Consider the following 27,662-nt stretch of genomic DNA (forward strand, 5'->3'; position numbering starts at 1 on the left):
CTTCTATAAAAACCTTATATGCCCCTAGGGCATAACTTAAAACCCTTGCCCCTAGGGTTGTGGGGGAGTGTTCTCCTCAAAAAGATATTTTCTATCTGGAAATCAACTATGCTGAACAAAATGGCTATTCAAAATTTTGATTGGATGTGTTTGGGGGAATGATGGGCGTGGGGGGGCTAGTTACCCTCCAATCACTTTTGACTATTAAAAAGGGCACTAGCCACTCCAATTTCCAATCAAATGAGCCCTTTTTGAACTTTCTACGACAACTTCTTCGTTACGAAGTGCCCGGGTATGAAGAAAAAAAAAAAAAAAAAAAAAAAACACATTGTGTCCACATTGTTCTTTACTTAGGCAGCGCTAGCGCGCTGCCTATGATGAATTACAAACATGAATACCTTTTTCATTGACAGTGTGTTTGGGAAAATAGTGGGCGAGGGAGGGGAGTTGGTTGCCCTATAATCACTTACGACTGTTAAAAAGAGCACTAGCCCTTTCAATTTCCAACAACAAATGTTCTTTCCAACAACAAGTTTCTACGACAACAAATGGCCATCTCAAAATATTATCAGATCATTTCAGGAAAATACGAGGTGTCGGGGGGGGGGGAGTGTCCATCCTCTGATCACTCTGGATCTTTAAAAGGGCATTAGGACTTCTAATTACCAATCCAATGAGCCCCCTCTAAAATTCATACGATCACCCGTTCTATATATACATTATATGCCCCCGGGGCATAACTTACAACCCTTGCCCTGTGGGCTCTGGGGGGGGGGTCATCCTTCCGGACCTTTCAACCACATTGAAGAAAATGACTATCTCAAAATTTTGATTGGATGTGTTTGGGGAAATGGTGGGCGTGGGAGGGGGGTTAGTTGTCTCCCAATCACTTTCGACTATTAAAAAGGGCACTAACCCTTTCAATGTCCAATCGAATGAGCATTCTAGGAAGTTTCTACGACAGCAAATAGCCATCTCAAAATTTATATCAGATGTATTTTGGGAAAATACGAGGTGCGGGGGGGGGGGGGATCTACACTGTGAATCTCAAGAAGTGCACTAAAACTTCTGATTAGCAATCCAATGAACCCCCTTCCGAATCACCCTTCATACAATCACCCTTTCTTTATAAACCTTATATGCTCCCAGGGCATAACTTACAACCCTCTCCCTGAGGGATCTGACGGGGGGGGGGTCTTCCTCAAAGGCATAGTTTCCGGATCTTTCAATTACGTTAAAGAAAATGGCTATCTAAAAATTCTGATTGGATGTATTTGGGGAAATGGTGGGCGTGGAAGGGGTGTTAGTTGCCCTCTAATCGCTGTTGACTATTAAAAAGGGCACAAGCCCTTCCAATTTCCAATCAAATGAGCCCTTTTCGATGTTTCTACGACAACTCCTTCGATACGAAGTGCCTTGGTCTAAAAAAAAAAATAATATATATAAATAAATAATACATTGTGCCCACATCACTCTTGTGCCAATTAGGCAGCATTATTGCGCTGCCTATGATAGTATGCAATAGCGGTAGTACTACTAGCAGCAGGCGATACTGAAATATCGCCATTTGGTCAGTAGAACATCCCTCTCATCAAGTCCTTGAAGTTTCATCTTAATACAATTAGCTATTGCTATGGCATTGCTGATATGTACTTTTTATAACATGTATTTTCATACACTTCTTGAAATTTCTATCTCAATGCTCTTAGCCTTACAAGTTGTTGCAATAGAAGTAGTAGTGAATGTAGCAGTAACGGTATTATTAGCAGTAGAGTGCACATATTGTTATTTGGTGAGATGCCTTTTGATCATATCCTTTATCATTACCTGAATTTTCCGAATTGATATACTGAGTTATTCCTGCGTTACAACCTTTAGACAATCCGTATATACATAACGTGTTTTGATTTAGTTCAACACTCACCTCAACATTCTCTGAAAGGCTCGCCTGAATGCCCTTCGTCTATCAGCACCTGGGGCCTTTCGTAGCTGCTTTTTTTCGTCATCAGCAGTCTGTAGCTCCGAAGCGGTAAGAGATGCATACTCGCAATTTTTCCTAGGTGGGGGAATCGTGAAACGGGACAGAAAACTTCCAGTGAAGTTAGTATAATTTCCAGTAGTTTTCTCCAGAAAAAAGGGTTTTTCCTCATGCTATACATGGTGCCAAAACAAAACTATCCTAGCTAGGAAACTAAACTTTTCAGAATAGTTTTATGTCGTACTCCTGCAAAGAATTGTAATTATCTCTCTGAGAACCGTAGAATAGAATTACGTATCTCTTCTAGACTTCTTGGAAATAGTTATGGAAAAGTATATCTCGAATGCCAGATTCCGATATTTGTATTATTTTCAAAAATTTTTGATTTGATTCCTCTTTGTACTTCAGTCGAGTTCTTAGAATTTTTGTTTATATCCTAGTGGTGGATTTTTTCTTGGACGAGGTAGAATTTCTTTTGCCAATGCAGATAGACATATCGTCACCTCAGAACAAGATTGTCCTACTGCATTAAGAATTTTTTTCGAGATATTCCACACCATCTGGCGTATGTTTTTACGCGCTTTCATATGGTCTAAAGGGCGGTGCTGTACGTGCCATAGTTTTCCCGCTACGAAGCGTGCAGTTTTGTTCTACGGTAGCAATTTCCGAGAAATTTGTAAGCAATTTTGTCCTACGAGCAAAAATGTCCTACTAGGCGATTTTTTCATCACTGTTATCACCGGAAAAAAGAAAAGAAGACTATTTGTTTTGGATGGCGAGAGTTAGAAAATTGCAATCTTACTTGATTATATTCTGTTGTGAGGTGTGTATTTAGAGTTTTCCTTTTGCTTTATATCTTTACAATACACTACAAGTGATTAACCTAGATTTTCTTTCGGGAATCTGCTAGATGGAGTCAACAAACTTTGCTTTAGGCTCTAGGTACTGCAACTGGCCTGTGTGGATTTTTGCCAACCAAAGTGAAATAAAAATCAGAAAAATAATTAAGACTTCACTTCCTTGAATTGTAATCTTTTTTGCCAGGTTGTGGAGTAACACAGTCTCCTCAGGAGGAGATCTGCCAAGGATGTTCCAGCAATTTTCTAACTTTCATCTCCCCATAAGTGGAAAAGGACTGTACTTGATCTTGGTTAACAACTTTTGCTCAGACTACGAACTGTCTCACGAAAGCGGTAAAGGTGCAGTGTAGCTCCCCCGGTAGTATAGGGTGCAGAGGCTCTACAAATAGAACTGCAATATACAGGAAGAAGTGTGTTGTTTGCATTCTGCTTCTACTGGACAGTATCTGTGCAACTTTACAACCCAATTGACTGAAAAATATACCCTTAGAAATAAGCTGTTTTTATCAGGGGGAGCTACACTGCACCTTTACCCACGAAAGCTTCTGGAAGAGGGGCATTTTCTTGATCTCGGAGGATTTGGTCTCATGTCGGTTTGTACTTGTTTGCACTTTCGCTTAATTTAGTATATTATCCCGCGCGCTTGGAGGCTTCAGACAATTGGATATAATGCTGCAGAACCAGCCCGCTTTAAGAGAGGGCCGAAAATTGGCCCAAATGTCCGCCTCCGTTTTACTTTTTTTTTCTCAAACAATCACAACCTCTTTAATCACCTCGTCGTTCACGTCCTTAATTATCATTCTTCTGTCGCTTGACCGTAAACTGATTTGTCCTGAGCTTCCATTGCGTGTCATAATGGTAAAATGTCGCTGACCAGGTTGAAGTCTCTGCCGATTGCGATGCATCCTGTTATTCCTGTATAATACGTACCTGAAAATTTTTTGAAGATATTTTTTTCTTCCAGATGCCGCCACCAAGTAGATTGAAGCTTTCAGATGTTTCAGAAATTCTCTGCAACTTACCTTCTGGCGAGAGTGATTCTGAACGCAGTCTTTCTGAGCTTGAAGATCTCGAACATGATAGTGACGAGGACAATGATAAAACCTATGTTTTTTCTGAGGTGTCCTCGGATGATGACAATCAACCTGAGAATGTTGCTAACCTTTCCAGTATGCCTGTTACTGCGACTGCATCATCCAGCACTGCTGATGCTGCAGAGAACAATCAAGCTTTAGATCCATTTAACTCAGATGTAGGATCGACAGTTGAAATTGGTACAGATGCCCCTGACTGTAACCAGACTCAGGCAGTGGTAATGACTGAGGTGACAGTTGAATCTGTTGAAACTAGTGCTCGAGAACCATCGACTACTTCTTCGGATAGCACTCTCCAGGAAAAGAAGTGTCGAAAGAGACTAAGATTGGAAGCAAACTGGCTTCGTAACAAAGCTAAATCAGCCGCTCAGAGTGGTAAAATATTCAGGGATGAAAAAACTGGGAAAACTTATGGAAAGAATCGGAGTGTCGGAGAAGCCCTGAAATGTAACGAAAAGTGCCATTTTTCCTGCAAACTGAACTTTGATGATGAGTCTCGGCAGAAGCTACATGATATTTTCTGGAGACTTAGTGCCAAAGAGAAAAGGATGCTCCTTCTTAAGAGCACTACAAAGAAAGGATAGAAAAAGAATAAAAACGTTCTCACCAGAAAAAAAGTTTTACTTCCAGTATTTTGTGAATGTTAGAGGAAAGACTCTAAGAGTTTGCTGAGACTTTTTTCTTTCTACGTACGACGTTTCTTAGCAGAGAGTGTACTATGCTCAGAAAGTTAAAGACCCCCAGTCCGATGTGCTAGCTACAAGAAGCGAACTACAACCAGCGGTGAACAAAATATTCTAGACCAAGATTGATCTAGTGAAAGATCACATCAGCGCTTTCCCACGAATGCCCTCATACTAGTGTTGTTATAAAAAGCAGCACGATTATTTTGAGTCGGTTCTCAAACTAAAAAATAATTAAAAAAAGTCCACATATTTTATTGCGGATAAGAAATAGAGCCCCCTCTAGGAGTTAATATATAGAAAGACAATATTGACTGAATTAAATATCGTTTTATTTGTTCCAAGAGGGGACCGCTGTGGCCTTTGTGAGGAACATCGAGTAGCTGAGGAAGTAAACAAAATAGAACTTCCTGTTGATAGGGTGGCTAAAGTTTTGGAGCATAAAAGACTCAGTGGTAACTGCACAGAAGAAAGGAAAAGGGATAGGGCAAAGAACATCCCAGTGATTTACTTTGCTTTGGAAAACGTGTTTGCTTTGCCGAGGAGCGTCGTGTCGTGTTATTTCCACAAGCTGAAACTAAATTGCTTTAACATGACTGCAATTTTTTCCGCAACAAAAGACGTGAACTGTGTCATTTGGAACGAGAGCGTGCTTGGTAGATCAGGGAACGAGATGGCAAATACAGTTATCATGATTCTCGAGAAGATTGTTTCGGATCATCCTGAATATGAGGAGCTTATTACATGGAGTGATTCTTGCATAAGCCAAAACAGAAACAGTATAATGAGTTTCGCTATGCAGCACTTCCTTCGGCAACATTCTCGAATCCAAAAAGTAACTATGAAATACTCAGAAGCCGGTCACAGCCTTGTTCAAGAGGTTGACAATATTCACAGCCAAACAAAACGGTACTTGAAGCACATTGAGATCCATTCACCCTTGAGTCTGGTTAGACATTTGAAATCAGTAAGGCAAGACCAACCGTTTATAGTTATCCAGCTGACAAAGGTATGGGACTACAAATCGTGTACAAAACTGTAAAAATACAATCTTGTCCCCTACACGAAAGTCAAGGCTCTTGTCTTCAGACAAGGACTCAGCAAACGGGTTCTGTACAAGACTGATCTTGACTTGTCCGCTCGAGTTACAGAGGTGAAAATAGCTCTGGAGCTGACACCAAGACGCCCAAAAGTGGAAGGCGAAGAAGTTATTGTGACTGAAAGACTCATTACTCCACAACAAAAAGAGGTGAAACGCCCTATTATCACTAAGGAGAAGATAGCTGACTTGAAGTCGATGCTAAGCTTTATGCCACAGGTGGATCGACAGTTCATGAGGAGCCTGATCGTTGCCCAAGAGATACTTCATCAAAAGGCGGTACCCGAAACCTTGGAATCCGATTATGATCTCTCCTCCGATGACGGTGCGGAGGCACCGAAGACGCCTGTTGGACGGCCGCGAAAGCACAGAAATAGGATGCAAGCCTTTCAATTTTCTTCCCTTGTTTTATATGTTTTATACCACTTTCTCTATAGACGACATAAGACATCAGAAATGAGCTTTTCGTTCTTCAGTTTTGTTCTACTGAATTAAAATAATGGAAAGTGATTTGGGAGCAAATTTGTCCCACGAAATTTTGCGATTTTTTTGTGAGTTTTGGGTAAGCATTAAGGCAATGGAAATAGTTTTCCTTGAAAGAGCTCACTGTAATCTAGGTTCACTTTTTTTTGTTTTGCGAAATATTCTATGGTTACTTCTCGGCCCAACTTTGAAACCTTTAAACTCTATTATCTCGGAACTTTTTTTTTCTAGTAGAACTTTTTGCTTTCATGTGACGATATACTGATCTTCTAAGCAATAGAACTGACAATAGCTTTTCAAAAATAAAATTTCTCCTGTGGATTATTTTGCAGGTTTGATTTTGTGAATTCCCTGCATTTTGTCTAAGTAAGTGTCCCAGTTTCAAAGTTAAGAGTTCATATTATCTTTTTTAAAACCTACGCATAATATCCGTATCTCCCATAAATTTTTGGGAAGCAATACTGTAAATTCTGATTTCGAAACACAGAAGTTCCCATTTTCTTTAGCTTTTTCTAGAATTTTTAATTCTAATGTTAATTATATTTAATAGCTTGGAAAGTACACAAGAAGACATATACTATTCAATATCCAAAAATACACTGTTCACTGAGGAATAATTCCTGAAATTGTCATCGCGCATCCATTTTTTTGATATCCTAGAGGCAATTATTTTTTCTAGGCAAGATCGCATTATTTGTTCTCAACGAGGGTAGACAGATAATAATCTTCTAACAAATTTATCTTACATTGGTTTTCCGTAAATAAAATCCCTTCCGTGACTTTTCCTATTTTGAAGATTGGTTTTTAACAAATTCCCGAAACTTTGTCTAAGTAAAATGCCCTAGCTTCGAAGCTTAACATTTCAGAACTTAACTAACTTTCAATACTAATGGAACTTAATATTATCTCTTCGACAACATAAGCAAAATTCCTATATCTGAAATAAAATTTTGAGAAATAATACAGGAAATCCTAATTTAGAAACAAGAGTTTTGATATTTTTAATTTTTTTCTCAAATTTTCCGTTTCACGGATGTTCACTAACCGCAGTAAACAGAAGAAGTCTTAATACAAAAAAAAAAAAAAAAAAAAAAAAAAAAAAAAAAAAAAAAAAAAAAGACAATTCGGACAGAGTTTGACGATTGCTTTGTACACACAGAACTTGTTTGAGAAGTTCTCTAATTACACGTCGACCTTACAAACAATAACCTAAAATAATCATAACGCACCTGCAAAAATGTGCAGGAGAATATACATTTATTAACTGTGAGATATAGACGCAAGCGCTATTCCGCAATTGTGGCTCATAGGTCACAGTTGCTGCAACATTCCTCGGACCTTTGACACCAGAGGTCTAGCTTTTGACAGACAACGAAAAAAGCTAAAAGTAGGGTGAGAGGAGGGGGTATACGGTGATATTAAATTACGCTATTACAGTAACTGTTTAGACAACGTTGTTATTGTTTATAATTTTAAGTCAATATGAACTTAATTCTGTGGTCATTACAGAAGAAAGAATGGGTTGAATCAGACTTTTACGATAAGTTAAAACGCAATAGGGAAACGGTTTCCGAGCCTGTAAAAAGCCGTATCTTGGCCCGGGAACTGTTGACCGCTCTTTCGAAGTAAAAGGTGTAGTTGAGTGCTTTTCTATCCTGTAAACCATTCCCCTGTGAATTATCATAATAGTCTGTCCACTATTGAATTTTTTCATCATTACGTTCTAACTTTAAATATTCTATTAGTATAGTGTGAATGCTATGCCTTTTTTTTATCATCTTCAACGGGGAAAGACCCTCTTAATAGCGTCTGAATCACACATTTATTACCTGAGTTGATATCAAACAATACAGAAAATGAATTGTGATACCCGGACAGGTAAACAACCACCAGACATCTAACAAGAATGCTACTACTACTACTACTACTAATAACTCACTACAGCACAAAGACAAAAAACAAAGCAATGAAGTTATCAAAATATAATATAGGAAATATGATTATATAAAAACTGGACAAGTGAAAAGCTTACTTCCTGGAAAAACTAAAAAATCAAACCATTAGTTGAACCAGCAAATATTTAAAATATTAATTATCGTAAGTTTTAAACCTTAAATCAGTAAATAAATCCAACTTATCTTCTTACAGAACCTGTTCAACATCCTAACAAAGAGCTTATTTTTTGCTTGACACCATAACACTGTCATCTTCAAAAATTTAATTCCTTTATCTAAAGATAAAGGAATCAAATGTGGAAAACCATTAAATTGAACCAAATAACAAATTGTTAAATGCCAGAACAGAATTCTTTTTCCAGAATAAGGCAGTAAACTTTTTCAGAAAATTAAAATTATACAACTTGCAAAATAATTTTCTTTTGTTTGTCTAGTACATAATTATTAGATTTAAAAATATCACTTTCGTAGAAGACACTTAAATCGTGAATATTTATCTGCCTGGCTTTATCAGCAAGATCTTTCTCAGATATTTCAACTCGGCTGTTCTCATCACCATATCTGTTTCTGATATAGGTGGCTTGATCTTGGAATAGTTGACGGAGTAAAAAGTAGAGAAGCTCGTTGTTGTCTCGACGGTAAGACAGGTAACGGGAGAAATTCTGAAAAAGAAACAGTTTTTGTACAATTCTGCAAATACTTGATGCCGATATGACATTATGAGAAATACTCAATGCATAAATAACCTATCGAGATAGATAGCACTTTTTTACTTCAATTACATCGCTGCACGGGATTCGCAGAATTCTCTTTCATATATTCTTTTACTAGACTAATTCTACTCTACATTTCAAAACATGCTACAGGTTACGGTGTGGAGTTTTCACAAATTTAAAAGAAGCGTGAAAATTGGTGAGAAACAGGGCAAATTTTTATAAGTACAAAGGACACCAAAAATGAAAACGAATTCTATAAATTGGTTAAGTGAAAAATTACACAGACATATACGTTTTAAAAAAAATAGAAAAAAACGGGCAGTTTTTAAAGAAGATGTTCCATTTTCATATTTTATTTTCTTTTTTTTTACAAGCGCCCGCTAATTTTGAAGAGAAGAACGCATGTTAAAAATCAGCAAAAAATGAGCGAAAAAATATATAATCATGGAACTCTAGAAAGTGTAACTTTCCCGATTGCTGTAGCAGAAGGAAAACACAGCCATTAACTGGCAATAAACTGGGTAACATTCAGTGATTGGGTGAGTAAATATAGGCTAATTTGTAATACTTGAGCAGCAACAAAAACAACACAATACCTTTCCACTGCGCATGAACAGAACTAAACGTAGGAAAGATAAACCAAAATAAAAAGAGAGCCCTTTGCTCATGAGATAGCGACATGTCTCCAAAATTTGATTCCATTTTTGAGTTGCCAGGAAAATTTCCTATATGAGCCATTCAGAGGCAATTTGATTTACTCCTTTACAATTATTCTTGAGGTCTTAAGAGTAAAAGCAACTGGCTTAGTTTTGACTTTATGTACTTTTAACGAAATTCCCAACAATTAGGGATTAATAACATAAAATGGTCAAAAGTATAAGTTGCTGAATGAACATTGGCGCCTTTTAAAAGAGCAATTAACTCCATGATTAAATTTGCCGAACCTTTTTACCATGCTTAACATTATAAGCAATTACAAACGATTTTCAGAATTTTACCCATTAGGATCATTGATACAATATTGGCTATTTGCCAGGAACTGAAGGTGTTGAGGTTTGAGATTTTTGGCGTATATGATGGGGAGGATAGTTCACGAAAAATGTATTACCGACCACATATTTTGGGACTATAAAACAGGTGGAAGGGTTTGTTTGGATAGCCCAGGAATGGAGGGAGACATTTTTGTAGTGAATTTAAAATCATTTCTTTTCATCGCCTGACCAACACGATTTGTTTTTGTAGGGTGGGTTAAGTTTTTTAAAGTGTCATTTTGATATGTGACATTATTTCTCTTGTAGGGTTTGGGGTTATTTTTTTTTTATTTTTCTTGGGCTTAATGTCTGTTATTTTTTTTTGGTAGCCATAACCCATGGGGCTTCTATGCTTTATAAACCTATCTATCTTTTTATAACAGAAAAAACAGCAACGTTGCTCGTTTGAACATTTTCTCTGATATTTCATTTTCTGGGGCTGGGAATTCTGGGGTTTGCTAGTATGAATTTCATTTAGGTCTGATCTGAATTTTTGGAGATTTACTCAATTTCCCAAAATTATGCAATATTATTCAACAATTATTTCAATAAAATATTAATGTTTTCCCCCGTCATGTACTTGAACCGGGATGACTGTCACATTTTTAAGATGACTGAGCTTGATTTGGCCTGAAAGCAATATCTAAAATCAAAAGAAAGCTTTTTTCAACAGCCAATCACATTAACACAATTTTTCACACTGATTAAATACGCACATTTTCTACGGTTTTGAGCAGAAAGTGATCATTTTCATTTCGAAGCGCTAAGAATTTGTTGGAAATACGGGGATACCCTCTATTGAATGTCTCAGACTCAAAATAAAATATTCCAGTTCAGTGCTGTCTATTGGATTGAAATCGCTAAGTCAACCCTGCTCCACACGTTTATCGCTGGTTATTATACCACTTTTATAACTAATTTACGCAACCAAAAAAAGCTATTAAACAAGCAATCTTTCTTTAAAGATAAATTCATTATCCCAGTAATATTTGCTGTAAAGTATAAAGCTACATTACAAGTATTTAGCAATCCTGATTATGAGGAAAAATGGGGAACTTGAGTAATCCGTTAGTAGCACTGACCTCGTCCGGGACATACAAAAAGGGTAAAAAAGAGAGAAACTCACCGTGAGACTTAAAGTCTACAATATCACTGAATTCAGTTGTCTCAGCATTAGCTGAGAATACAAAACTAGAACTAGGACAACAGAACTAGTCCACTATATTAGTCATAATCAAAGAATAACGAATTTTCTTCTCTATATCAAAGAATATCTCCGATCAAGCCAAGTTCCAGAGATTTCCCCGGCTTTAAAATTTCTTCAAAATCCTTCTTTCCCTGTTCCTATTTAATTATTTTTATTAATAAAACTTTCCCCAAAAGATTCCTTAATTCTACCAATACTTTACATATTTTACAAAATTCTGAGCTTTTCCTAATGTCTTCTGTGAGAAAAGGAATTGGGCAAAAACTAAGACTGTTTTTAAGTCATAACTACCACTACTACTACTAAAACCCACTGCAGCAACTCGACGCAAGAGGCCAACACAGCTGTGTACGCTTCTCCTCCACTGCACTCTATTCAATGCTATGCTCTACGTCCTCCTATGATGTTCCAATTTTCTTAATCCAAGATTCCTTACAAATCCTTCCTTAACCATAAAATAAAATACTGAAAAATACACTCACTTTTCTCATAGATTTCATGACCGAGTATTTCTGTGTGTCAATGAAGGATTCGAGCATCACGCGAATTGCCATGTTGACATCGTCTTCGTGAACATAGTCCCGAAGGTGCATTCGGGCATGAGCTTCTGATAAACGGATCATACTTTCAATGTGACGAACCGTAATTGGGATACTCCCTGTCGCCTAAAATACAGAAGCACAATTGGTGACATTTTTCAAAAGACATACCGGACAATCAAGTTGAAAAGCCTTGGACAAAAAAACATACAATTAGGATTTAGGACGTCTTCGGAATATGAAATATACATGTATTGTCATTGTGATAATACCCAAATTGTGATATAGGGATAGGGTGCAACGGTGTGGGGTGCGACGATGACATAAAGCCATCGAACAAATGAAAAATACGTTAAGCAAACAAGTCATGATGTCGGCAAAATACACAGGTTAAAACTGGCAATCCGTATTTTTTTTACCCCTTTACATATAGCATTAAAAAAGGAAAGAATAATAAAAGAAACAAAATTGACTCTTAAAATCACGGTAATACTCTGTTCTCCGTAAGGTTACAATTCAAGATTGAAACCAAGGAAATGCCAAGTTTTTGTATCCTGTAAAATAGCACAATATGTATTTATCAGGAGAGGGAGGGTGCTGCCCGTGATCCCCCTTTGTACGTGCATCACCATCAAGACATTCTGTACTTTAATGGGCTTTAATTAAGCACTTTTGCAAGCAACGTTCAGACTAGAAGTTACTTTTTGTTTACACCCTCTAAAGCACCAGATAGCAAAAACCTCGGGCCTGATGCCATTGCTTAACTTCTTTTTTCTTTTCTGTTCTTCTTCTTCTATGTAGCTAGTTATACGGACCACCATGAAATTTTTTCACATCTTAGGGGTGGCCTCTAGAACACTACAGTGGTTTGTATGGACAATCCAGGGACTAGAAAATCAACTTCTTACTTATTTTGTTAATAGTATATTTAAAGACTACTGATTCTGCTGGAAGAATGGGAGTTAGTAGCCACCCAAAAGTCTTCTTGGATTTTGCACCCAGGCAATATTTATTTAAAATCTTTGGATCACCCGCAGAAGAGGGGAACTCAAACAAACTACGCTAAATATTTTGATTAGATTGATAGCTATGTCAGCAGAGGAACTATATAGCCCCAAACAAAAAAAAAATATAATCTAAAAAAAGATATTTAGCTTTTAGCCTGTATTAAATTATGGACAAGTCCCTGGACTGGAACGAAAAAGGCAACATTCGAGAATTGGGGGTCTTTACACAACACTTTCAAGCATCCCCAGCATTCAACTTCAAAGGATGATCTACTGTGGAATATCTGTTGCATTAATTGATAGCAGATCTGCATGATCACCTTGAACCCATTACTCTTGTTTCTTAGCGTGAAAAAGTTCTAAAATTTTTTTAAATGAAGATATTTTTTTTTATGGGAAAAATGAAAGAGTATTTTTCAACACCTAGGGGGGCACTCCCCCTCCCATTTGCCACCCTAGCAAGACCAGCGTATTTTTTTATATCGATTTAAAATTAACTATCGATTCTCAATCTCTCTCTCAAATGCTCGATTACCTGCTAAAAGTATAGAATAAGATTTAGACAAAGATAAGGCAATATTAAGGTTTAAGGCGGGAATACAAGAGGCAGCGCCTGTACCATGCTCTTTTACTGAGCCATCAAAACTTAATTGAAGATTGTCAGGATACTTCCAATTTAAAATAATTTCTTTTCATCACCTTACCAATACGATTTGTTATATGGCAGAAGGTGGAGCTTTCTTTTTTTAAAGTTGTGTTCGGTTGAACTTCCTTTGGAAGGAAGAAATGGGACAGGTTTTCAGGGATGACATTGCTCGAGATGCTGTTCCCAAAAGAAGTGGAGCGTCTGAAAACACTATTCTACAAGTAGTCAGGGTCGAGTGTCGCCTCTTGTAAATAGTCCACGTATGCCATTTTTCTGCGTGTTGCCTTGGCAAATGGCAGAACTAGTTAAGATATATCGTCAGAAGGAGGTGGCTCTGAAAAGACCTAATTTGAGTTCTCCTCTGGTGCCAACCAACAGGGTTTCGGAAACTCCTGAAGAAGCAGGAGCCCGCAATAAACTATGGGCCAGATATTATAACTTTTAGAGACGGAAAAACTTATTTGTGGAAGGCATTCAAGTCCTCTAACTCTCATCATCACCTTGAAAAGCATAAAAAAACATAGAAAGTTATTGAATTCCTTAATTCGTAAAGCCAAGTATATTTATTTCTCCCAGATGTTCACCAAATTCGGCAAGAATATGAGAAAAACTTGGCAACTTATAAACACAGTTCTTCATCCCAATTCCAAAAGAAATAACTTACTAAATAAATTAATTTCTAAGGAGGCAATAATAACTAACAGTAAGGTCATATTGGATGCATTTTGCTCTTACTTTGCATCCATAGAGAAATCAATTTCTGAAGACGTTTTTAATACTGCTTTTTCTACCACTGACTTTAAAAAGTACATCGGTCCGTCTTGTCAAAAATCGATGGATTTAGGAAACGGAAATTCTGTTCCGAGTTTGAAGTCCAAAAAATCGTCTCTGAGCTAATAAGATCTTCCTCTTGTGGACCTGACCAAATTCCTGCCAAGGCTTTAAAGTTTATATTACCCTCTATTGTATCTCCTCTTACATTTCTTGTGAACTTATCATTTACGAATAGAACTTTTCTAAGTGCCCTAAAACCTGCCAGATTAGTTGTTCTCCATAAGGGTGGTTCTAGATATGATCCTCCTAATTATCGACCAATTTCGTTCATCAGCCTTTAGTAAAATTTTTGAAAAATGCATGTACTCTAGACTTCTGTCGTTTCTTGATAAAAAAAAAACAATTCTCCCATTACAATCAGTTTAGGTTTTGCCCTTAACATTCATCAGAACATGCTTGCATGGCCTTGCTGAAGTTCATCCACAAGGCACTTGATGAGAGTAGAATTCCAGCTGCAATTTTCTTTGATGTCAGACAAGCGTTTGACAGCATATCACATACTATCCTACTCTCCAAAATGGAACACATAGGGATACGGGGAAACAGTTATCATTGGTTTGAAACTTATTTATCTGAAAGGTCTATCAGTATTGACCCTAAGCTTCAAGATCAATTCCGTGTTGATTTTGGTGTCCCTCAAGGGTCTATCCTAGGACTTGTTTTATTTCTTATTTCCATCAATGATCCTTTTATTGCTGTATCTGAGCAAACTATACGAAGTTGCTGTAGTATTTGTGATCACAATTTTTTTTTCCACCTAGTGAGGCAGCTCAAGACCCAGTGCTATTTGCATTTGCAGATGATAGTACTCTTGGGCGTTCAGAAATTAAGTATTCTTCCCTTATCAAGAAAGTGTATTCTGTTCTAGAAAGAACCTTTGCTTGGTTTGATGCAAATCCCCTTGCCCTAAATCTAGCTAAATCTAGTCTACTTATTTTTTCCAGATCAGGTACTTGTTCGTTGGTTGTAACTATTTCTACCACTCATGGTGATATAACTCGTCCCCCTGATAGACAAGTTCAATTCCTGGGTATTTTATTGGACAAAATCTCTCTTTCAAACATCACTGTGCTTTTGTGAAACTTAAGCTCTCCAGAAACCTAAAAGTTCTTTGGAAGCTTTGTCATTGCTTCCCTAGTTCAATAATAAAGATCCTCTTTCACTCTCTCATTCAGCCCTATATGCACTACTGTCCAACAGTATGGCTATCTACATTATCTTCTTTTACCCTCCCTGTTTTCAAAGATATAACAGAGCAATTAAATTAGTGTCTGAGGTGAGAGGCCAGCTCAGCATGAAATTATTAAATGGTCAATCCACATGCATCTTTCTTTCCTCTTGTTTCATTTTTAAGTATTTTCATGGACTCCTCACTAACTTCTTCAAACAATTATATCTTTTAAATTCTGAACTACGAAAGGAATCTTGTGTTTATTTTTCTCTCAGAAATGGTATGGATATTTTTATTCAGAAAACTAAAACGATAAGGTCAGATTTTAATCCAGTTTTAGGTTGTGCCTCCATATGGAATTCCCTACCAGTTAAAATTCTGCTATGTCATTCTTATGGACAATTAAAAAAAGAGCTAACAGTCTACCTCTTATGCCTAGAGTTAGTTCTCTCCTCCCTTCTCTCTTCCCCCTCTATCTTTTCTTTTCAATTTGTTTAATTCATTTATTTTGATTGGCATGGTAGTTTTTGTTGTTGTTGCTTAATTATTCTTTTTTTTTCTTCTGTTTAATTTTAGTGCTAATCATTAAATGTTATGTTAGTCTCCCGCTCTCACAGGCCAAAGAGCCATTTTGGGGGTCTAAAGTTTTGTAATTTTTTCTGTTTCTTTTAAATAAATTGATTGATTGGATGATCGTGCTGGATTGAAATAGATTTACAGAAAGGAGAATCACATCAGGGTTTCTGATACAGGACTGAATTAAGAGATTTTTATCCCACGAGAAAAGAGTTTCCAGAAGAAGTTGTCTGTCAACTCCCTTGTATGGTCCATCTCTTAAGATGAAGTCAGGATGTCAGTGCAGGACCTTCCAATGTGATGACTGATAACTCTTTTGTCTTAGACAGGTTAGAATCAACCATCGAGGCTTTACACCACTTTTCTGTTTCCAGAAGATGTAGAAAAAGCGAAGCTTGTGTTAGCTTTTCACGTTGATAAACAACCGCATTGACCATCGTAGTCAGTAGAATGGGACAGAATATTCACGAGTTCGTCCCCTATATCATTGGTAAGTACCAGGCTAAGCATGGGACACAGAATGGTACCCCGCGGAACATCAGTTCTTACAAGACATTCAGAGAAGAATTTCTTTTAACATTTCAGAGATGATAAGAGAACATTCAGAGATAATAAGAAAATAATCCTGTATAGATTCATGGATAACTAAATATTAAAAGTGCACATAGAGCCAGTTCCATTACCCATTTCAATATTAATTGGCACCTATAGTTTTAACCTATAAACTTTGCGCTCAAATTTTTAGATACCTAATACTTTGCTTAAGTTTAGATCAGGTTTAAATTTATCGTGTTGCCATTTACATAAACTAATGGACGGTTTAATTCCTATGAATATTATTCCTCTTCCGATTTTATGCAATGTTATCTGTGACTTATAAATAATTTATATGAATTATTAATAATTCATCAATATTTTATGATAGCTTCCTTCTACTACAGTTAATGGATGCGTTCAGTCTTACATTAAAATTGTAATTTAGAGTAAAAAAACCTAATTTTTACTAATGTTTTTATTCCAGATTTTCGAGACATTATCTTCTGTCCAAGAAGATAAGGCATATATCCCCAATCCCTAGCAGAAAAACAGCATATCTCTAAAAATGATGAACAAAGTAAAATCATACCCCAGAAACAGGGATTCTATGCTAAGTGATTCTATGCTAACCGCACAAAAAACGCTTAGAAAATAAGATATTATTCTAAACACGTCACAACGTTAAGCTGCCTGAGGCCGAAGCACTGGAAAGGGCTCCTTCTATATCAAAGCGTGTTTGAAGTTTCTGGTTAGACCCACTTCCAAGAAATATCCTAAGATTTTAAATCATTATTTCTGAATCGCATCTCAGCCTAATCTTGGATGTCTGGCCTTTCAGCCACTTTTGCAGGTTATTTAGTAAACCTTTAATGTTCTTAACGGTGTAATTTATTAAACCAATATGTTTCAAATGTTTCAGCAGAAAGAATTTTCTTAGATTCATCTCCAAGAAGGGCGAGGGGGGGAGCTCCCCTTCTTTAGCCAAGAGCTACGTTTACCAGCGTCAACTCAAAGAACAAGATTTTTAGTTAAGAAAAATGGCATTTCTCAAAGATATTTATTATATGACAATAACTTCTACTAAACAAAATAAACGTAGTTCGATAAATCCAGTTACAATATCGTGTTCCGAGTTATAACTGTATGATTAACAAGAAGGCCAGACTAAGAATATAAACAATCACATTTGCAAAAACACGTAAATACAATGGAGGGATTTACAAAGTTCTTATTATCAAAACTTTACCGCTCCAGTGAAAAGTTTTACCGCTCCAGCTGGGCAAAAATCCATTTTCCAACAAGAATTTTGCGTCAGGAAGTTCAACAAGAATTTTTATTAATTGTTTCACATCTCATTAACAAATATATCCTTTTCAACAAGTAAAAAGCGAACTTCAAAAAGACAAAACCGTGGGATACGCTTACTAGCGTCAAATCTAAGGGAACATGACATGTCTCAAAGCTAATAGCAACCATTAATGCTGCTATTACCAACATCTCACTGCAGCGCCAAGCCGGCTGAGGTCAACATAGTTACAGATGTTCCTCCTCCATCCCTATCTATTCTAATCTCCCTCTTTAGACCCCCCCCTCCCAAGCCTCTCTCCATTTTAACTCTAAGGAGTTTAATGGATGAGTCATAAACGCTGAACCTATACTCGTTTCAGTTAATAAAAATATTTTTTTTCTACAAGGCTAAATGGGAGATTCGGCAGCAGAGCTAGATTAGAGAGGGTCTTTACTATTTTTATTTTATTTTTAATATCAAACGAAGAAGGAGAAAAAGAGGAATTACCATTGATTCTCGTCGAAGTTCAGAATACATCTTGGCTATTTTATCCTGGTCAATTTGATGCAATTTTGGATGAACTCTTTCTCTTGCGTATATAATGTACTTCTTTAAAAGATCTAATGGTATTTTTTCAACACCAGCCATGTTTGTACCATTAGCAAGCGCCTGTTCAGAGATCTATAAAAGTAAAATTAAAGTCAATCCATAAAACCAAACTAGTGACCTAATGCACCAGCTCGAAGCAAAAATTAAAAGATATAAAATAGTACGATTCAAACATTATGTGAACAGCTACCTAACAGAACTAGAACGTAGTTAACCATCAAGCAGTAATTGCATCGTCTTTGATTCTGAAAAGGCAACATGGAGAGTAAAAAAAACCCATCTATGCATATAATATATCTTTGACCAGGCTTAACATGCTGTTGTGATTTGACCAGACAATTTGTTTTAAGAGGAGCCCGAGCCATGCTTAGGGTTCCAGAGGCAAGGTCATAAATGGGATCATCAACCCATCGACCCGACTCGCTAAAGGTTATCGACCAATCTATAGCGAAGAAGTGAAAATAATCGTTGGAAGTGCTACCAAGATTATGCTATGTTGGACGAAACATCGTGCAGCCATACAGTTCCCAGCGAAAGTGATTCTTTATTTCTTCAACTGTGGCAATCTTAATTTTGTGGCACAAGTTTCAATGCATTCACACATTCTTCAGATCCAGAGTGCGAAGAGGAGGGGAGTGGATAAGTCAGGTGGGCTGAGCGCTTGAAGTGCCGGAGTCAGGGGGGGGATTTGCACAAATTTATGATCTAACGATCCTCAGGCTGTAAAAATTGGTTGCCAAGTAAATAGGCGTGATACATATATATATATATATATATATATATATATATATATATATATATATATATATATATATATATATATATATATATATATATATATATATATATATATATATATATATATATATATATATATATATATATATAAAAATCATGAAGGCGAGATTTATCTAATATTATTTTCTAATCGGTCGAATCCAAACCCGTTGACAGTATGCGTCCCACTCGAATTGAGAAACAAATGTAGTCAAACCCTAAGTCCAATTCACTTGGACTTAGTTAATGTCGAAAGGTCGAATAATTTGAATATACTTCAAATAATTCCGATTGCAAAACATCTTCGTAGTTATGATCGGAAAATACAGTATTGGCAGATTTCAAAATTAACTAAACGACGAAACATAGTCAGTACCATCATCTACCTCAATGTTATTAAGTACTCCTATGCCATCTGCCATTCCTAATGCTCAAATATCTAAGTTAAACAAGATGGGAGAACAGAGTCGATGAATTGCTCGCACTTTGTTACCAACTAAGTGAATTACAAGACGATCGTTGAAAACAGAGTCCGTTGATTTTGAATTGAAGTTATCAAGTATTTTGTTGTAGGTTGCATAGGTACTAGCAGTCAAGTATAAAGGAACTAATCTTTTCTCTTTTTTGCAAATGGGTAAGGTAAAAATTGCAGGGGAGACAAAGATTTACTCCCTTGCTATTTCCCTGGGTATGTAGAACTAAAAATGATAGTAGTATAGTTATTAGGACATATACAGGAATTATCATGCCACACTTTTTTTTATGGTTATGGCTGAGATCCATTTTTTTAATTAGAAGGAATCTATCTCCCTGGAAACTAGCTTAGGTCGTCTTAATAGTGGACCTTCTCTTGTGCTTCGGATTATATTACTTGTATCATAAGATATTTTACCTGCATTTTATTACATCAATTATAATGTGAAGAGGTAGGCTGAGGTAATTTCTTTTTAATTGGAAGGGTACACGAAGGTATGTTCCGGGGATACTTGCATGGTTCGCGTTGGTGGTGTGCCTTCCTTTGTACTTTGAATTTCGTCATTTATAACACATAATACTTTACCTGGTTTATATTACATTAGGTATACCAAATAGAGACAAAAGCTAAAGCATTTTTAGCGCGTCACCTCAGTGTGGCAGAGAAGTGGCAACAGTATGAAGTAGTACGTTTGAACTTTAACTTTAGATGCAGTGACTAGAAATTGGCAGGGATAATAAAATCAAGACATTTAATTAAAAATTGAACAAGTGAAACCACACAAGTTAAGAAATTGCTAACTAAAATAAATGTTCAACTACATTCCACCGATGAATTTCTTTTTTCATAAAGCTTCTTCATAAAAAGAATCCTGCAATCTGGTAGTGGTGTGAGCAGAATAAGATAAATGGTTACGCAACAAGAACTTAGAAAATTCATGCTACATAACTAAAAGTTTATTGTGCAACCTAATTAGTTCTCCATTAGGTACCATTCACTAAAAATCCCATACTTGTTATTGGAATAATTTTTTTTAACATACAAAAAAAATCGGGTAGTTTTTCTTGACATTTTACACGTTTTATTTCGCTTTGTCAAAGCCAGGGAACGACAAGTTATTACATAAAGGATATTTCAATACAGATAAAGATTTAGCGACACTGATTAGCAAAATGATTTTTCAATTTACTACAATATATTAAGGTAGAAATCTCAACTTGCCTGTGAGTCTTCATTTTCTCTGTTCGCTGGGTGATGACGCATGTGCGAATCAACAACAAATTTTGCCAAGCGTTCATCTTGTACTGGGTCAACTTGATCACGGACCACACAGAGAACATCAAATCGGGATAAAATGGGCTCTGTCAGATCGACCTAAATATTTAAACAATTACAATCCTCCAATTACATAATCACGATATAAAGGGGGGGGGAGATGCATATGCGTCATATAATCATGCATATGATTATTTCGTATAGAAATTGTCTTATATAATGTTTCACGCAAAAGGTATAGTACTACGGGTGTAAGATAAAAAACATTGCAATCATACAATCAAAACTGTGACAATAGGAAAACACTTTCCGTATTTCTGCACTACTATCATTTATTGATCTACGACAGCACAGATGGCATCACTGACGTACTACTTTACGACTAATAACATTGATTTAAAAACACTGTTTTAGCAGCACAACCAGGGTTGCCACCCCCAGTGATTTTTTTAAATTACCTAAAATATCACTAAACCAGCACATAAATCACTAGATTATTGAAGAAAATCACTAAATCAACCAAAAATCATTAAATTCAAGTGATTTTTTTTTTCACCGCAAGGCAACCTTGGTCAAAAGTAAAACAAATCACAAGATACATTTTTATAAGAAATGAAACAAGTTCCAACGAATTTTGTTAGTCGTTATATACCTTATTTTATTTTCAGGATACTTCCAAGAGGCACACTTTATTAAACGTATTTTCGAACGGACCTGCACTAGATGGCGGTAACACGCCAAGTGGCATTGATATGCGCTCCTGTAATGGTGAGTAGAAGTTACTCCTTCCTATCACATTTTGCTTACGAAAAAAGATCTTGATTTTAGGCTGAGGTGTCTTCGTTTCTCCTTAAAAAAATATTCCTGTCTCTCCTTTGCTCTGCTCTTCCCTTATCCCTGAAGAGTGGAGGCGAGCTGGGCGTATTTTGTCGTTTGAAAATTTTCGTTTTTTGTATTGTTTGTAAAGTCTGGTAGTTTAAGATAATATAACATTTCAATTCCTTTCAATTCCGCCATACTGCTGTTTTATTGTTTTCCCCCGTGTAATCTGGTTCCTGAGTCTTTCAAGGGGACTATAAATTCAGTTTTCTTATGTTTTATTCTTTCTTTAGCGTATTTTGAGCAAAGTTTGCCTCATGGGTGACGGCGTAAAAGGACGGAATTGCAGCTAACTGAGCTTTGAAACACAATAAGAAAATAGTACTTGCAACAAGTCGAAGTAAGCGCTTTAGGACACCAATTTAATCAGCACAATCAAGGCCGTATTCAGGGGAGGGATTAGGGACTTTGAACACACCCCCCCCCCCTGAAATGTTTGTTCGACTCGTAAAAACGTAATAAAAATGCATAAAAAACACATTTCTGATCGGTTTTTGAAGGTTTTTTTTTGTAAGCTATAAAGCAGATTCAAAAGATAATAAGGCACATTCAAAAAATAATAGTTAAGCAATTTTGCTGAGTTTTTATTCACGAACGCGAAGAATCCTTTCTGTTAGTTGCTGATACACACGACCAATGTAAAATTTAGCACAAGAATCCACAGTTGTTTAGAGAGCTGTGTTACCTGATTATTTGAACCTACGTTGTCAGAGTACTGTGAGAGTTCTAACAGAACTAGTACAGAAGTTTAGGAGGAAGCGTTGTACCTCTGACCGGCATGTACCTTTGACCACCTAGTTTTGTGCTGCCATCCTACATATTGTTTGGCAGTTAAATATGCCGTTACATGCATTAGCTCCTAGAAGCGCTGCTATACATGTTATGAAGATCAACACATGCTTGCAGATTTTTAAAGAAATTTTTATCCATTTCCATCTCTAAAAGTAAGTATTTTCATGTACTGATTTCTTTATTATACTCTTTTTTATATTAGTAATGATTTACTTTTCACTGTTTTATGATAATTTCTTAAACCACATTGGCCTGACATCACATAAAGAAAGAAAAACAAGCAAAAATGAGGTTTTTATAGGCCAAATGAAGATACTGAAAAAACAAAGCGAATATTTTGAGAGGACAAACACCTCTCTTCTTCAGTGCGAAACGAAACGATGTATCAATAAAAGCCAAAAATTAAAAGAATTAAAACGAACTACCTAACAACCATAAAAGCGACTTATTCGCCAATATCCGCGATTTGCACAAAATCCAAAAAATATGAACTGCCAACGACGGATACTAGCAAACAACTGAACAAGGAAAGGAATCAATTCATTCACTCGAAAAACGAAACGAACCAGCAATTAAATAAGTTGGAAAACTATGCACTATGCAAAACTCAGCACTCTAGTTCAATTAATAATACACTTAAAAAGCGGAAAAAAACAGAAAATTTTTACTCTGCCCTTGCAGAGCACATTTTTGAAAAACCAGACTATATTATTTTGTTTAATCAAGCTAGTCTTATTTCGAATGATAAAGGTATTGTCCAGCACTACAGAGAAGCTGTTGAAATTTATAAATACCAACATTTAGTTCTAGCTTTAAACAGAGATTCCGGTGATTTAAGAATAAACGAGTCATATTTCGGTTTTCTCAAAAGAGAAGCCGATACTTTAGTGATCCCTGAAATAAACCTTGAAACACTTTCCCAATCATCTAATCAAACACGTGAACAACCCCTTAGGTCTCAAAGGGTGTCTGCAAGAAATGCCTTAATTAAAATCCGAAATAAAATGACATAGTTTTCCAACTTATTTAATTGCTGGTTCGTTTCGTTTTTCGAGTGAATGAATTGATTCCTTTCCTTGTTCAGTTGTTTGCTAGTATCCGTCGATGGCAGTTCATATTTTTTGGATTTTGTGCAAATCGCGGATATTGGCGAATAACTCGCTTTTATGGTTGTTAGGTAGTTGGTTTTAATTCTTTTAAATTTTGGCTTTTATTGATACATCGTTTCGTTTCGCGCTGAAGAAGAGAGGCGTTTGTCCTCTCGAAATATTCGCTTCGTTTTTTCAGTATCTTCATTTGGCCTATAAAAACCCCATTTTTGCTCGTTTTTCTTTCTTTATGTCACTGTTTTATATTGCAGTTACATTTTTGGAGTAAATAAATAACGGTTCTGTGCTGTACCTTCGACCACAATAAATAGTGTACCTTTCACCGGTCAATGGTACACCATGTTATTATATGACGAAAAAAAAGCATTAGTAAGTAAAAAAAAACGTGAATTATTTAGCATCATTTAGACGATTATTATTTAGAAAGCCCCTATTTCTCCTTTGTCTGAGCAGCCTAGATGTCCTTGAAACAAATGGGCAAGAATATTTAACTCAGATCCGAGAAATCACTCAGAAAAAATACCTGGAAGGGGTTTTTGCGCCATAAATGTTACTGGCATCAGCATTCCATCAATGCTAATACTTTCCAGGGTCAATTTTAAAATTTTTATGTTGATAGATGCACCATCGGGCACTATTGAAGCAGCAAATTAGTCAGGGTGGTCCAAAAAAAATTATTTCTGGAGTTTCTGGAACACTTCATTAGGCACGTTAAGCCAGCTGCTACATCTGTTATTCTTCTGATGGACAACCACAAGAGGCATGTAACCATACCAGCTTTGGCATCACTTTGGCAAAATCTTCTGGGATACATTTATTAAAATTTCATCCCCACACCAGTCACAAAATACAGCCACTAGAACGGTTTGTTTTTCGACTTTTCAACACCTTTTATAACGTTGAAGTAAATGATTGGATGTTGACATCAGGTAATTCTTGCAAGCCTATCCCAATATATGATGTCGCTTCTTTAGTTGGATTGGCATATCCGAAGGCCTTCTGTCCGACTAATATTGTAAATGGCTTTAAGGTAGCTTGATTAGTGCCACTCAATGAAAATATTTTCACGGAAGATGAATTTTCATCTTCAACTGTAACAGACAGACTACTTGTCGCTAAAAATTTGAATCAGAACGGTGAAGAAACCTTGGAAGCCACTGATTTTTCATCCAAAATTCTACTGAAGTCATTTCACCACGGATGATTAGACCTCATCCAAAGGCAGGACCTAGTAAAGATGTCACCAAAGGGAGACAGTGAGGTAAGTCGAGAATATTGACTGACTCTCCGGGAAAGGAAGAAATTGAGAAACAGAATACGAAAAAGCAAAAAGTGACTCAGGTAGGCTGAGAGAAAAAAAAACAGTAAAACAGTTATTTTATGTTCATTCAACATGTGATTCTGACCCAGATACTGATTTAGCGATGGATGATAATGACGATTTAAGACACAGATTTTGCAAGTTTGGCTGATTTGGAAGATAAAGAAAATTTTGTAAGAAATACAATTTCTAAAGGTGATTTTTTGTTGTTGTAAAGTTGGCTGGCAAAAGGAATGTGAAACATTTTGTTGGAGAAGTAATACTTAGATGAAAGTTATTTTAAAGTTAAATATCTAAAGAAACCAAGTTGGTGATACCAACTCCTTTTGATTTCTAAGGACTGATCCAAAGGAGTTTCACATTGATTAATAAGATATTTTATTGAAACTTCGAGTTCCAGTGAAAACCTGTGGGACTGCTTTTCAAATCAAACATCTGCGATTTGAAATTGATTTGTCAATATTTAATTTAGAATAGTTGATATTTACTAAAGAACGAGTAGAAAATGTGATCCTCTTTGTTTTATCCCTTATTTATGAAAGAAGTCAAAGGTACAACATAGAGTGGTCAAAGGTACATGACCTATGTTCTACCTCTGACCAGTTGACGTATATTTTTGTGACCTTAATTTACCCTAAAAAACTTAATGCAACGCATGTTTCAGAGATTAAATATGTGTCTTAAGAACTAAAGTTTGTCATGAATCTAATAAATCGTTCCATATTGAAATATAAATGTCATTAAAAGAATTTTTTCAAAAAATGGTCAAAGACACAGCACTCTCCCATTAGAAAATTCAATGTAGTTCCAGAGAATATTGGATTTTTTTTTCAAAAAGCTAAATATGTCTTTTGAATTAAAAAAAGAACACATGTTTTTAAAGTCGAAACTGGAAGTTGCACTTCGTCCGACACTTTAAGAAAACAAAATCAATGATTATTCTATTCGTCTTGATTGACCAGTTGGGTCTAAAAGATTATCTTCTTCAAAAATAATTCGTAACTATGCAACTTTATTATCAATAGTTCATAGTTCAAACTTTGCTTTTATAAATGTACAATCCTTGCCGGATGATATTTACGTAAGATGTTGTCTCTGCCGACATATTTCTGTTTATTTATTTAAGAAACGAATGAGATCGGTCAAGCCTAGAATTTTTTGCAACGTCAAATGGGAGGCAGTGCAAGCTTTCTTGAACAACCATTGATTTCTAATGTTCAAGTTCTTCCACCTTGTAAGGGGGGGGGATAATACCTAACAGTCTTTTTTTTTACAAGAATAAACCCCAACTTGGCCCCAAACCGGAATAAACTGAAAATAAAAAAGTTGAGATTTTCAACCACGCACGTACCCAGAAATGTTTTTCGGGGGGGGGGGCAGAGGTGGCAATACTAAAAACGGTAATTTAAATTAGAAGTCCCAGGAAGTTCAAGAGAATTTAGGATTTCAAGGGGTGGCGGGCCCCTTGTCTCTAGCCCCCTCTTTGCGTTCGTCCTTCCTTCCAACAGCATTTGTCTCAAAACTTTGTTTCTGAAAATTACCATAGAAGCAACGACGGATATTGCCCACAAGGAAGACCATGGATAAGGCAGATTGAAAGCTTCTACCCCAAAGCATTGTACAACTATCCAGAACAACACCGGATAGATCGTTATGCCAAGCCCTGGTTCATGCCGCCCCATTAAAAGTAGTGGCCAAAATAGCTCTCATGAAGAAGGACGGTACACACGTAATAATTAATCATCCAATTATAAAATGGCCTCCCTGCATATCTTAACTCAGAAATTCTTTTAAATAATGTGCAGATTAGTTGTGTTTTAAATAGATGTTTATTATGTATGACCATATAAAATTTTCCCTTATCAAGTACAAAAATCAATTGAGGAAAAAATATTTTTCTCTCAACAATCCACATTCCTGTATACCTCCCCCAGACGTCTCCAGGTACCCATTTTTTGGAGTTGGGTCGACTCTGGCTGAGCTTACAGGGCCATGCCAGTGATCCCCTTTTAGCCAAATATGGACAAGGACAAGGGGACTCAAGTCTAGCGCACTAACCACTAGACTCTATATAAGACACGTGCAAAGTAACACAAGATGACTCCAAACAGCTAAAGAAAAAGGCAAGAAACAAGAAACAGCAAAAATCACTTTTAACTATAAACAAAAATATGATTTAAAACTAAACATACTACAATAATTATGCTATTAGGTAATTTAGATAATAATTTGAGAAAATAAAATGGAACGGAATAAGGAAACGTGTTATTTTAGCATCTGTAAAGGATAAACAGGAATAAGAAATTGAATTCACGTCACAATTCTTTAGTTTTGCAACCCTAAAACTTGAAACAACAGATTAATATAAAAAACAAACTCTAGGCCACAGTAACAGAAATATCAAAATAAAATGTAATTTTTGACAAATACTAAATCGTCATACAAGGGCATACCCAGGATTTTTTTTTGGAGGGTTTTACTCAAAAAAAATTTTCGGGGGGGGGGAGCTACACAAAAAAAAACCTCAAAAACACATACAAAATTTGTTTATATCCATTTTTGTTACGTTTTTACGAGTCAGACAAACATTTCGGGGGGGGGGGGTTCAAACCCCCTCTCTGGGTACGGCCTTGTCATCATATGCATGGTTATGCAACACACTTGTCTTTTGACAAGATAATATAATACTACGAAGACTAATCGATATAATACCAATGTAAC

General features: G+C 36.2%; 1 protein-coding gene across 1 annotated transcript in view; it reads right to left on the minus strand.

Annotated features, from left to right (window-relative positions):
* Positions 1-8,156: 8,156 nt before the first annotated feature.
* The window catches only part of Mcm2 (DNA replication licensing factor Mcm2), an 83,306-nt gene continuing 63,800 nt past the window's right edge, over positions 8,157-27,662 (minus strand). Inside the window, exons 12-15 of the mRNA XM_089100549.1 lie at positions 20,787-20,939; positions 18,212-18,385; positions 11,589-11,771; positions 8,157-8,814 (exon numbers count right to left, since the gene is read on the minus strand). Of these exons, the coding sequence (XP_088956675.1) occupies positions 8,548-8,814; positions 11,589-11,771; positions 18,212-18,385; positions 20,787-20,939 (777 nt within the window). The 3' untranslated portion in view covers positions 8,157-8,547. The remainder of the gene's footprint in view (positions 8,815-11,588; positions 11,772-18,211; positions 18,386-20,786; positions 20,940-27,662) is intronic.

This window comes from Artemia sp. Qi Xiang Cuo, chromosome 14 (assembly GCF_049724085.1).
Source record: "Artemia sp. Qi Xiang Cuo chromosome 14, ASM4972408v1, whole genome shotgun sequence".
NCBI lineage: Eukaryota > Metazoa > Arthropoda > Branchiopoda > Anostraca > Artemiidae > Artemia > Artemia sp. Qi Xiang Cuo.